Source organism: Phocoena phocoena, chromosome 2 (genome assembly GCF_963924675.1).
Source record: "Phocoena phocoena chromosome 2, mPhoPho1.1, whole genome shotgun sequence".
Classification (NCBI taxonomy): Eukaryota; Metazoa; Chordata; class Mammalia; order Artiodactyla; family Phocoenidae; genus Phocoena; species Phocoena phocoena.
In genome coordinates this window covers 132,869,529-132,883,221 of record NC_089220.1, presented here as the reverse complement: position 1 = coordinate 132,883,221, position 13,693 = coordinate 132,869,529, and the positions used below count along the sequence as shown (strand labels likewise).

The window sequence follows — 13,693 nt, the reverse complement described above, 5'->3', positions numbered from 1 at the left end:
TGGTCCAGGCCCCCGGCCTTGACTTGAGGGCCACCTGGGAGCCCTGCTGACCAAGCCCCTCTGATGGAGCCCAGGATTCCAGTCCCCTGAGCTTCAGGAAGGAGGCGGCGGGAAGGGGGCTCCGCTGTGACAAATCAGTCCTTGGATCAAACACTTGGCAGGGCGCCTGGCACACGGCAGGTGTCCAGAACAGGTAGCTGTCAAGGCACTGGCTGGAGACTCCAGTCCCCATGCATTTGGGAGTGGGGTCCACACCAGCAGCTGGATCATGTCGGGGATTGCCAACAAGGCCGACCCCAACCTGGGAAAGCTGATGGCCGCCCCTGGACTGGGGTGACCCAGCTGAGACCCCACAGGCAACCCGGGCCGTCTCCTCCTTCGACCCCAAGCCTCTCAGGCTTCAGGCCTTCAGGCTTCAGTCCTTCTTTCCCATCCTCTTTCTCTTCAGGGTCTGTTGAGGTCCCCCTCCAGGTGGAGGTCTGACTCCCTGCTTCCCCCAGGACCAGAGCCTTGGCTTGATGCCGGCCCTGTTTTGGGGCTCCTCAAGGGAGGAGCAGGTGGGTGGCATGGGGTTCACCTGGAAACCAGTTCGATGGCATCTGCCTGGGAGGGCTGCTGTGAAAATGGTTAAAGGAACTGCAAGTTCAGGGCAGGTGCGGGCGTACGCATTTTGTCTGCAGGAAGACCACGTGAGGACACGCGGTCATCGTCCCTCCTGGCTGGGAGAGGTGAGGCTGAGAATGATCACACGTCACCCCCAACCAAGAAGACGAGGCAGGTATATGATTCCCCCGACACAGGACTCCTCCGTTTAAATTATTTGACTGTTTCATTTAAAGTTCTCAAAATTCCTTGGAAGAATGTTTGAAGAATTTAAAATCCTCACTCCCTCATTTCCTTACGTCACACAGTCAGTAGGTGGGTGACAGGGCTGGGATCCTGGGCCAGGTCTGGTCCTGGAGCCTGGGCTCTTCCCTCTGCCCGGGTGTCCCCCTGGCCACACCACTGCCCATCCCTGGTCATTCAGGCCCACCCAACCCAAGGCACCACCCCCTGCCCCCAGGTGAGGGCTTGGCCTTGGGCAGGGTGGGTCTGGTCCAATAGACCAAGCACTTGCACTGCTTCCTTGAGGGCATGCTTTGGGGATGGCCTCTCCACCCATTTCCAGCCCTCTCAATCCCTTTAGAGGCCTGCTTTCAGGGGTGTCCCCCTCAGCCCCAGCCAGTTCATCCACGTTAATAAAGTGCCCAGCCCCGGAGACAGCAGATACTGTGGCTGGACTTGTGCACAAAAGGAGCTTGGAGTGAGCTTGAGACCCAGGCCCTAGACCATTTCCAGCAGACCTTTCCGAGCATGTCTTTGTTCTCCCCACCGGCAGATCTGCTTGGCCAGACAGTTTGCTCTGGCTAAAGAGGCCGGCCTGGGGAGGACTCTGCTTCCTGCGGGAGGGAGGGACGAAGCGGCAGGAGGAGTTCAAATGCGGAAGAATCTCTGAGCCTTCCCTGCACTGCTCTGGGCAAGGATGGAGTGATGCCCGGCGACATGCCTGCCTCGGCCTCGGGGATCCAGGCTGCCTGGGATTGCGTCCCCCGGTTCCAGAGACACCCTTGCCCCCAGCACATCATGCCTTGCACACCTGCTGCCCGTTGCAGTTTCTTAATTAAGTCCATCCTTCTGGGACCTTCCGAGCGTGTTCATTTCTGTTCCTCTCCTTCAGGGTTCTCGCACCAAACCCACGTCAGAGGCAGGAAAGGATTAAATGGTCAAAGGTGCTGAAAAGCCTGGAAAGGTGGGGAAGGTAGCTAAGAGGGAGCTGTTGAATCAGGTGGTAGAATCTTTGGTCCCACTGATTCAGGAGGTGATGATTTCCCAGGGTCAACGGGCACCTCCCTGGGATTAGGGGTCCTTAGATTCCTGATTGGTGCCGGGGGTTCCCACTGACCACTGGCCAGAACACCGAGCTTCTTCAGCCCGTGTGGGAGCTGGATGAAGAGCTCTTGAATTGTTTTAAGGCCAATCAGACCAAAGAGATGTGATTCCTGGGCCATATTCAAGAGATGAGCACATGGTAAAGGACCGTGAACCAAGCAGGGTCCCCACCCTGAGTGTCTGGTGGGAGACAGGTATGTGAGGCTAAGGGTGGGCCTTTCCTTCAAGGCGCCCTCTCTCCAGATCTCATCGGTCAGCCGGGGAGTGGGCGGGCGCAGGGGCCCTCCTGGTGTGGGAGCTGCCCCAAGCAGGCTTACTGGAGGAGGGAGTCCGTGAAGGTGGTGTGAGCTGGGGGGGATGAGATGGGGAGGGGCTGACACTAGTTGGGGTCTGTGGTTTCGTTGGTGCTTCCTTCTGTGTTCTCTCTCATTTTTGCCTGTCTTCCCAAGAACCTCTGCAGCAGGACCACTAGCTTCATTTGGCAGATGAGGAAACAGGCCACAGGTCCCGTGGCCAGCAAGTGGCAGGGCCACCACTTGAAGGGGACTTGTTCCAGCCCACAGGGGCTCCAGCACATCATCTGGTAGCTGTGGGGAGTAAGTATGCGCCTCCCAGGCTTCCCTCCTATTCTTTTAACTTCCTTTTTTTCAAATTTTAGCATTGTTGTCCTCATCAGGATCAGAACTTTGGTCCATGCGTAATTGGGTGTTTGCCGTAAAGCCCAATCTTAGTGAAGCCAGCTGTCCTGGGCCACCCAACCACCAGGTTCCCAAGATTCTGTTGGGTCGTGGCCTTCAGGTGTCTTTATCCCCTGAGTGACAGCCGGGAGACCCCTGTCAGTCCTCTTACCAACCACGGCTTTGCAATCGGCTCGTTCAAATGTAACACATTTCCCTTTGGGAGGTTTATTCTGTGAGCGTTGCACTTCTTAAGAAGTTTTTCTTGGAAGTTTTGTCATTTAAATTTAAAAATTAAGAACAACCCAGCTGTGTGTGCTTTCTAACGTGTCCTAAAGTAAGATTTGGATGTCGGGGTCCCGGACCTGCTCCTCCTGTGGTCCTCCTGGGCTCGGTAAATGACACCACAGCTTCCCCGGGTGCTGAGCCCACACACCTGGAGGCAACACCTTGGTCCGCTCTCAAGTCCTCTCGCGCCCCAAAGCTCCACCTTCACAGTGAACCCCAAAGCCCGTCATTCGTGCCACCTCTGGCTCTGCCACTGCCCTCCCACTTCTGGCTGGCTTTGTGCCGCACCCCCTGACGGCCTTTCTTCCCCGCAGTGATCTCGCTCTTTGCTGGAATGATTCCTTTAAAACCAGAGTCCAGCCCGTCTCCCCATGCTCAGAGCCTGCTAGCAGCTTCCTATGGCAACTAGAATAACAAGGCCTGTCCTGCTCCAGCTGCCTGTGACCTCACCCTGCACCCTGATCCATGCACCTGGCTTCCTGCGGTCCACACTCTCCGGGCTGCTGCTGTGCCAGGGCCGCTGCACTCACCGTTCCCTGTGGAGAACGCTCTCCCCAGATCTTTGCACGGCCCGTTCTCCGGATTCACGCAGGTGAACTAGTCCGAGGTCCCCGCTGACCCCACCAGAGAGGAAAGCCTCTCCCCACCATCCCCCAATCCGGGGTGCATCTCTCTCGGGTCCTTTGACCCATGAACCTTTTCTTCATGTTGCTGTCACATGGGACATTCGCTGATGTAACTGCTTGGTTAGGGACCCGTCTCGCCAACAAGAACGCAAGGGAGTGTGTACAGATCTCTGTCGCATCCCCCCAGCACCCGCAATCACGAAAGAGCTATCCAATGAATCAAGGAACACGGGCAGTTGCAAAGGGAGGAGATGGCCATTTCTGGTGGCCTCTCCATTCGGCCAGGGTGCCAGGGCTCCGTGTGCAAGGCAATTTATGAGCGTTAGCTCATTGGATTTCTGTAATGGCCTTGGGAGGTAGGTACTCATAATTCCATTTTACAAAGAAGGAATCCAAGGTTCAAAATATCCAAGGGAGACCACACAGCGACGGGCAGAGCCAGTTTGGATGCCAAGTCAGCCTGCCGTCTGAGACCAAGTGCCCCCGCCCCCCGGCCCCAGTCCGTGCAACCTCCGGCTCCACCCTGCGCGCCGGCATTGCTCTGATGAGCCCCATTCTGGCCTGGCTCAAGTGGGTTCTCGGTAAGCGGGGGTGGTGGAGCGCGGAGAGGGGCCCGCAGCTCCGTCTGCTAATGCGTTTACCTCCAGGCTGACTGGCCTCGGCTGAGCTGGTACAGAAGCGTCTCTGCTCCAAACCCAGCCCGCGGAGTAAGATGAAGCTGCTTCTTGGGAATCATTTAGCTCACGACTCTGTGTTCCACACTCATGATGAAATGCAAATTTCCATGTTCACTGAGGGCAACTAGTAGCATGGTACTTGGAAAAGAATTCCAGCTGGTTAAGTTTAGGGTCCTGAACAAATTCCAAACCCAAACTCTTTTCTGGCCAGTGCCGCAGCTTTTTCATCTGATGGTGAATGAGATTTTTTTTTTCTCTCCCGTGTGCCCTGGCCCTGGCTCCTCAATAATCAGTTCTTCTGCGTTGGCCAAGTGCCAACAGCCCTCGTTGGTTCCCCACCCCCTGCATGAGTATTCATTTCATCCCACTTTCTAGTGAGGCTGAGAGGCCTATCAATTTGGGTGACTGGGTAAGATGCGTGGGGATGTCCCAGCCTTGTTTTGTCCCTTCCAGGATGGTTCTTCCTCCCAAAGCCCGGACTCCTGTGTTCTCTCTGGGAGCCTGCTTAAGAACAGGGCTCTAGAAAGTTCTCCCTTCCTATTTTTAACTTCCTCCTCGGCTTGGGATACATGCTTTCTCTGGTTTTCTCGGTTCACCTCCCCGCCGAGCTTCCAGGGTCCACGTGGCCCTCTCCCCTCTCCTTTCACCCACCGTCTCACTCAACCCCTCTTGCTTTGGGATAATAGTGACACCAACACTGGACACTCACTGTGCGCCAGGCCCTGTCCTTCGTACTTCACAGGAATTAACTCACTGAATCTTCAAACAACCCTATGGGATGGACACTCCCCACTTTACAAAGGAGGGGATGCAGGCTCAGAGAGGTTGACTCGCCCAAGGTCACAGAGCTAGGAAAGTGGAGAAGCTGGGACGTGGCCTGGCTTAACTGGGCTGCTATTCTGCTGCCTGGCGTTTAGTATGAACAGCAGGGACTTTGGGGGCAGAACAGGCCTAGGTGTACATGTTGGCCCTGCCCTTGCTAAGGAACCCTAGGCCAGTCAGTCCATCTCCCCGAGTCTCTCTTTTCCCATCCGTAAAACGGGCATGCATTTGTTCCTGACTCACTGGATAACTTTATTTTTATTATTTATTTTTATTTTTGCTTTTATTTTTGCTTTTATTTTTTGCGGTACGCGGGCCTCTCACTGTTGTGGCCTCTCCCGTTGCAGAGCACAGGCTCCGACGTGCAGGCTCAGTGGCCATGGCTCACGGGCCCAGCTTCTCCGCGGCATGTGGGGTCTTCCCGGACCGGGGCACGAACCTGTGTCCCCTGCATCGGCAGGCGGACTCTCAACCACTGCGCCACCAGGGAAACCCTGGATAACTTTAAAAGATGAAATGTGAAGACCTGAAGTAAGCTTCAGTCCTGTGCACACTGATGGACCCCCTGCAGTGCCACCACCCTTTCCCTGGGCTGCGGGCAAGGAGGGGGACCTTTGGGGAGGGAGGCAGCCACAGTCCCAGCTCTGGGGTCCTAGACTGATGGACTCCTCCTGGATCTCAGGCCAGCCCACCCAACCTCACCCCAGAAGGCCCTTCATGTCCCTCCCTCCATGTGATCATCTGTCTCCAAGACGGTTCCAGCTTTGCGAGGGAACCTGGACCCCTCAAGCCCCAAAGGCAGCTCAACACAAGGAGAAAAAGTAATTTTAGAGAAGCAGGGGGCTTTGGTTGTTTAATTGCTTCTCCTTCTGCAGGCACTCACAACACTCAACTCACACACACACACACACACACGTGCGCACGCGCGCTCCTGCCCGCTCCCCTTTCCCTGGTAGATACACTGTAAGGGGTCAGCCACCACCAAAGTCAACCCTCCACCCCGAAAGGAAACAAAGTCCGTTCAGATAAAAAACTCCAACACGTAGTCCAAAAGAAAGTAACAAAACAAAAATCCCAAACTTTACTTGCATTTAGCCATTAATAAATAATTTACAGTATGTACACGCGGTGACACTCCACACAGGTCGCAGACACGGGACACAGTGAGGGGCCTCCACTTCCAAGCAGAACGTGATCAAACACAACCAAAATAAAGTGCTTCACTTTTTACTTCCAACATAGGGACCATCTAAAAACCAGCAGGGAGGGGCTGGGGCTGCGCCTCCCACCCACCTGCCCGCCTAGCCCACGGCTTGGCAGAGAGAGGGAACCTCTCGGAGGGGGAGGCAGGGACCAGTCCGCAGCCTCCCGGGCCAGTGTATGAGAGGTCCCTGGGCAACAGCAGAGGGGCGGTCGGGGACAGTGGGGCCTGCGGGGCTCCTGGGAGGATCGCCCTCCGGGACACGGCCGCGCCTTTAGGAGTGGAGCCCAGCTCGGTGCTGGTCCCCGGGGTTCTCTGAAACAGCAGCAGAGGTGGGACTGGTTCGGGGCTCCTCGGATGGGCAGCTTGGCTGACGTGAGGTGGGAAAGTCTCCTGGCTGTGTGGCCATGGGGCTTAAGAGAAAGGCCTAGAAGGAGGAGATCCTGCCAGGGATGCTAAAGGCTGAGACACCTTCCAGGCCCTGCTCCTTTCCCCAGAATGCAGACCTGGGTGGACAGGGCAGGGAGCAAGGATCTGGGGGGCAGGTGAGGAGAAAGCAGAGGATCAGGGCAGGCCAGCTGGCCCCATCCGCTGAGTCTCCAGCCCGCACCCTGCCGCCTCAGTTCCCCTGCTCACCGCCTCTTGCCACCTGCTGGGTAGGATGGAACAGAAATCAAGGGGGGAGCTCTCTGTTTAGACATTAAGAAGCAAAGACTCGACTTCCAAAGAACAGTGGGGACCGGGGGACAGGAGGATGGGCAGTGGGGGAAGGCGCCAGAGCAGGCATTGCTCAGAGCACGTACCGACGACACGTGTCGTGTCCCCCACCTGCGGGGCCTGGTAACTGGGGCCTGAGCCTGTGCCCAGCCGGGGCACACACGGTGGTCTCTCCTGGGCTCGCAGGGAGGCCACAGGCGGGAAGGCACCAGGAGGACACAACTTTTTGGCCAAAGGGTTACATTAGTTTTCTAAAGATGCCAAGCAGCACCCCGGGGGTCCTAAAGCCCAAGAGGAAAGGATGCCCTGCCCAGGGGTCCAGCCTCGAGGCTCCCTCCGCGCCCCCGTCCTTGTGTGTGCGAGTGTGTGCGAGTGTGTGTGCGTGGGGTGGGCGCAGGTGGCCCGGGATGCGCGTGCAGCAGTCAGCCGGGCCTGTTTCAGTGCATGGCAGGGGTGAGGGCAGGTCGACTCTGCCCACGCCCAGTGTCTCTGTCGGGGTGAGGGCTTAGGCCCGAGGGGCTCTGATTTGCACGTTCACACGGCGGGGCGGGCGGAGAGGGGCAGTTCTCCCTCTGCACAGCTCTATGTCACAAACGTCACAGCACTGGTCACCACAACCTTGTCCCGGGCCCCGGGGGAGGGGAGGGGACGTCCCACGCCCCCAGCCCTTGCCAGCAGGCAGCCCAAGGCAGCGCGGAGGTGCGTGGCCGCCGGGGCTCCTGACCCCTGCAGGGACTGCGGGGCCACCGGGAGGCCACCACCGGCCCTCGTGCAGCCGCCGACCAGTTCGGTGACACCTCGCTCTCGGTCCTAGGTGGCCTCCAGCAGCACAGGAAGCAGGGGCAGGAGTAGAAGGCTGCCGAGGAGGGGCCAGGGGGCCGGGGGCAGCCCTGCGGCGGCCGCCCGGCCCGGCGGCTCCCGAGTCCTCTCGTACAGGTGCAGCTTGTCCTTGTTGGAGTGGAGCATCTTGACGTCCTCCAGGGCGTAGTAGGCGGCCAGCGTGAAGTTCACGTCTCCTGTGGTGAGCAGGTCGAAGACGCAGGCCTGGTAGTAGAGGTCCTCCACGGGCAGCTTCTCCTTGCACTTGGCCACGGCCGTCTCGTATGGGAAGGTGTCGGGGGCTGAGGGGGCGGGGCTGGCGGCTGGTAGCCTGTGGGCGCCGGGGCTCTCGGCGCCGGCTCGGAAGGCCTGGAAGTCGATCTGCTGGTTGAGTGGGCAGCCCCTCAGGCAGAGGTAGAGGCCCTGGCTGTCCCGGTCTTCCACGGCGTTGACTACCTCCTCGGGCATGCGGACCGCGAAAGTCAGGTAGCCACCCACCTGGCGGACCACGATGGTGGTGCCGATGTACTTGGCCTGGATCTCCACGTGCTGGCCCGACACCTTCTCGGTGATCTTCAGGCTGTTGGCCCCGTGCTTGTCGCCGCCGTTCTTGGAGCCGTCGGCGAAGGCGGCAGGGAGCTCGTCCATCTCGGCCTGGTACACCTTCTGGTCCACGCACTCCTGGAAGTTCTTGAAGATGATGGTGAGCTGTGGGGCAAGGGGGCAAAGAGAGGGGGTGAGGCAGTACCGGGAACTGTGGAGGGGACAAGGCCCAGCCCCGGACGTACAATGCTCTGGACTGAGCGGAGGGATGGCAAGAGCCCCCAGGATGTCCCAGACCGCCCCTTCCCCACTGTGGTCACTGTGCAGTGCCACCTGCCCTATTACACGTTTAATATTTTTCTTTAAAACAATTTGCATTTTTGCTCAAAAATTTTTTTGACTTAGGGAACTTTATACTCCTCTCCTAAATAAAAACCAGCTCATTTACTATATACAGGGAGGAAACATAAAAAGAAAAGCATGGCTAATTAAAAATGAAAGGTCGTTATCCACTGTAGTAGGCTGAAGAATGGCCTCCAAGATATCAGGCACTAATCGCTGGAACCTGTAAATGTTACCTTATATGACATATGGGAGCTTGCAGTTGAGATTAGGTTAAGGATAAATTATCCTTAACTTACTAAGGATAAGAAATTATCCTGGTGGGCCCTAAATGTAATCACATGTGTCCTCATAAGACGGAGGCAGAAGAGAAGGCGGGGTTTCCACAGAGGCAGAGACCAGAGGGTTGTGGCCACAAGTTGAAGGATGCTGGCCACCAGGAGAGGCCTGGAAGAAGCAACGAACAGACTCTCCCCTGAAGCCTCCAGGAGGATTGGTCCCGCTGACACCTTGATGCTAGCCCCTTAAGACTCATTTCAGACTTCCGCCTCCAGAGGTATGAGAATAAATTTCTATTTGTTTGAATCAGTTTGTGGTACTTGTTACAGCTGCAACAGGAAACGCATATGGACCACAACCAAAGGACCATGAGCCACAGGCTGAACATAACAGCAGGTAGAAGAGACTGATGTTCAAAGAAAGAACGAGCAGGCAAAATCCATGCAGGCAGGCAGGCAGAGGTCAGCAGAGGCCACCGCAGCAGGGCTGCCCTGAGGGGTCTCCCAGCCAGGCCTTGGCAGTAGCAGGAGGAAGAGGGAGGGGAGGGAGGTGCCAGTCAGCAAAAGGGAGACAGGGGCTCCAGATTAACGGGCAGCCCTGGCCAGGGGAGCAGCGAGGCACATTTCTGCTGGAGCCTGCAGCCGGGGTGAGGGGCTGCGCTGAGTTACTGGAGAAGCAGAGGGCTAAGCGGCTCCATCAGTAACCGTCCTCCTGCAAACCACAGACACAGGCACACTTGCTGCATTGATTACTTCTGGGCCTGTGCGGCGCTGCAGGGAAGGGGACATTACCTCGGATTTATAGACAAGGAAATTCGGGTTCAGAAAGTAAAGCGACTTGCCCAAGGTCACACAGCCAGCAAGAGGCAGAGCTGGGATTAGGCTCTTGGTTTCCAGTCCCTGGGCATTTCTGGCCAAAAAGTCATAGGGTGGGAGGCCTGGGAGAAGGACAAGAGACCAACAGTCCGGGGAGTGATGTGTTTCCTCTGTCACCCTGGGTGAGACGTCTGGCTGTTCTTTTCTCAGTAACCCTAACCAGGAAGATGGGGTGGAGACATGAGTGAAACTGGGAAACTCGCCCCCGCCCTGTTCCTCTCAGCCTGAAGCCAGGGAGAGAGGCGGGGCGATGGGGGCAAGATGGTGCCCAGGCATCTTGGGACCTCCCGCTAAAAGCACCCCCCTCCGGCCCGGCCCCAACCTCTTCACGGCCCCCAGCCACCATTCCCAGGCCCTGTCCCCTCATCCCCACCACCAAGCCTGGAGAAGAAGGGCCTCACCAGCTGGGGTACCACATGTCCTCATAACGTCTGTAGGCCGAAGGGGCTCTAGCAAAGGGCGGGGGGCTGCTGACGACATGTATGGTCGGCCGTGGCTGAATTCTCTGCCTGGGCACCCCAGGGGGACGTGGCAGTTGAGGGGCATGAAGATGGCCTGGACAGCTCTCAGGGTTGAGGGCAATGCAGCAAAGCACTAGGAGAATTTCTGGCCGAACAGTGGGTGTATGACAAAGGCGAGGCCCCAGACTTGCTAGAAACCAAAGAGGAAACCCAAAGCAGCTCCGATGGGGAAGGGAAGGCGGGGAGAGCTGCCACAGGACCTCAGCTCAGGCAGGAGGGTCAGGGAGAGGCCGGCCAAGACAGGCGGAGGGGGAGGTGCCGGTGGGGCATGGGCCAGGGAGTGTCTGGCTGCAGTTCCGGGGTGGCTGGGGACACAGCCAGGAGGGGGAAGCCGGCAGGGAGTGGCCTTGGCTGGGGGCCCCAGGAGCAGGTGCTGAGACGCCTGAGGACTGGAGAGGGGCAGCCTAGGGGCTGCAGAAAGTTCTAGGCTGAGCAAACCCACAAAGTAGCAAGAGCTGGGCTGGAGGTGTCGCCGGCTCTGTTTCACGGCTGCTCTGCGCGTCCACTCACGCCAGTATAAAGCTCAGGGGTGACCAGGCAGGGAGTGTACGAGGGGCCCTCAGAGGGAACGCAGAGAAGACCCCAGCCCTTCTCACCCCGTTCCTGAGAGACGTAGGGATGAGAGGAAGTCTGAGAGGGGCAGGCCACAGTATGACTTTTGGGAACTCCAGGGCACCTGGGCCTTGCTGGGTCCCTTCCTCCGTCAGAAACATTAAAAACTACATTCGTGGCTGAGATTGGGATTGACATATACACGCTACTATATATAAAACAGATGACTAATAAGGACCTACTGTGTAGCACAGGGAACTCAATACTCTGTAACGACCTATATGGAAAAAGAATCCAAAAAAGAGTGGATATACGTATAACTGACTCACTTTGCTGTACACCTGAACCTAACACAACATTGTAAATCAACTATACGCCAGCAAAATTCTTTTAAAAGAAAGACGCTACGTTTTGGGACTGCATTGGCGTAAAGACTAATATAGTCTAGGTTGGATCATGTTGGCTTTTTCCTTCTGACTTTAAAAGGAAGGAAAGCCTTCTCGTGGCCCTAGAAGTCTTGGGGCCAAGGCACCGCGCCTGTGGGGCCTGACGGGTGTGCAGGGGGCACTCTGCACGGTCTTCATGGGACACGAGGAGGGGCTGGTGCTCTGAGGTCGAGAGCCGGAGGTCCTGCCAGAGGCCACAGCGGCCTACGGCGGGAGGCCCGCGTGCATAGCTCCCTGAGCCCGGGGCTCTGCTTCCCTGTCTCCTCCCTGGAGGTCACAGGCTGGTCCCGGGACGAGGCTCTTCTGCTTCGCTGTGGGATGTCCAAGGTGGCTGCAGCCCCTCTATCCTGCCCCTAGCCCCACGCATCATCGAACCCCACGAAACTGCCGCTCCTTCACTGCCCAGACCTATGAACGTGGCGACTTCACAGGGATCCACCTCCTGCTGCTTCCTGTCTCCATCCTAGGCTCCTGCCCTGATGAGGCCGCCCGCCTGCCTGCCTGCTTGCCTGCGGGGGGCCGGGAGGTGGGCCAACCGGGGTGGTCTGGGCAGTGGGTGGTCCTGCCATGGGGGGAGGGGTGTGCAATGAGGGGCTCCGGTGTCCCTGCCTGGTGTGCAGGGCCACACAGACACTGGGGGCGGGGGAGTAGGGGGGTGGCATTCCCAGTGCCATCGGCCTCCCTGGAACAGGAAAGGCTGGTTTCGCTCTAACCGCCATCTCTCGCGGAGACAGTCTCCTGGAAGGCTGACAGGCTGCTTGACTCTTCCTGGCACCGGTGCCAGGGACTCAACCACAAGGAACAGCATGAAGGAGGCCTGTCGAAAGCCAGGCGGCTCACTGCCCACACAGCCGCAGGCGTGGCTGCCGCTCCCGCCTCGGCTGCCCCCCTTCCCCGAGGGGCTCGCGCCCTCTCCACTGCTGGGCACAGGGCAGAGCCCGAGTGTCATCAGAACTATTCATGGAGCGCCAACTGTGTGCCAGGCCTGGGGCTGGGGGCTGTGTCCACATGAGGGGAGGAAACAGCCCAAGACCCCTGTCCTCACGGTGCTGACACTGCGGGGGTGGAAGGTGATGTCACAGACTAAGCGGATGAAGGATGCCGTGTGATGGAATGGAAGTGCAACGGGGAACATGCGAGGGGGCCGCCGTGGGGGGAGGCACCGAGATCCGAGCTCCTCTCCTCCCTGAGGCTCAAAACGGGGTGCCACCAGCGCAGCCAGAAAGAGGAAGACAGAGCAGGGGGCGGGCATGGGAGGCAGTCCCACGGGAACGGGAGGCTGAAATGTCAGCTTGGGCTGGAAAACACTAGATCTCGACCCTCCACAAGAACAGAGGGCTAGGCAGGGTTGGACAGTGAGAATACCGTGCTCCTGGGCAAGGCACCACGGCTGAGGGGGTGGGAAATCACAAAAGCCCAGGTTCCACCACCTTGGGGATAAGAGCCCACACTGCCTGGCTCTGCTGCTGCCCCTCCCGTCCTGTCCTTCGGGGGCAAGCTCAGGGCGAGGGCAGGCAGGAGGCCTTCCCCAGTGCTCTGTGCAGAGCCAGTGCCCCGCCCCAAGACCCTCCATCCTGCTGCCCCAGCACCCGTCACCGGCATGCTGTGGCTATCTTCGTGCTCCACTATTAGCCTGGGAGCGCTGAGAGGGAGGCATCGCCGAGCACAGAGGCTGGCACAGAAGAGCTGTTTGCTCAATGTTTTCTGAATCAGCGAAGGAACACACACACCTGAGTAATGGAGGCCCAAGAGAACAGGCAGAGGCGGGCCGAGGGCACTGGGGAACCAGCCACCCATGCCTCTCACCCGGGTACCGTGAGACCCCAATCGGCCCTGAGGCCTGAGACTGGCTTGGCCAGACACGGAGCCTGTCGCCGCCCGGCCTCCAGCAGAGCCTCGGGCTGCCTCCTGGCTGACGGGGAGGTAAGAGAAGGCTGCTAAAACTCTTCACCTGCTGGGAAGATCAAGGTGGCCCTAGGTCACCGCGGAAATGGGTTGGCTTGATCAAGGGGCTCTGCTGCAGAGCCCCAGAGCCTTCTGGAAGCTTCGTGCTGGGACAGGAAGGGAGGCACTCCCATGCCTACTTGGGCAGTGCTGCTGGCCAGTGCCCAGCAGTGAGCCTGAAACAGAGTGAGCATTTGAAAAACGTGGGCTAAGTGAATGAAAGGAATACGAGAACAAATGAATGAATGAATGAATAAGCCATTTGGTTTGTGGACGGCCTCGCTGAGCTCAGGGTCCCACTGTGTGCCAATAGAGAGCTGAGGGTGGCATCCAGGGGTTCTAAGCCCAGGCACCTCATCCCGGCCTGCAGGACCCACTAGTATGTGACCCAAAGGCTCCTTCTCTAGCTTTCACCCCCAGTCAAAGGGGCCAGCA

At 58.2% G+C, this 13,693-nt stretch overlaps 1 protein-coding gene across 1 annotated transcript in view; it reads right to left on the bottom strand.

Moving 5' to 3' along the window:
• Positions 1-7,747: 7,747 nt before the first annotated feature.
• Positions 7,748-13,693, bottom strand: part of RGMA (repulsive guidance molecule BMP co-receptor a) — a 42,590-nt gene continuing 36,644 nt past the window's right edge. The window contains exon 4 of the mRNA XM_065871761.1: positions 7,748-8,464. Within this exon, the coding sequence (XP_065727833.1) occupies positions 7,748-8,464 (717 nt within the window). The remainder of the gene's footprint in view (positions 8,465-13,693) is intronic.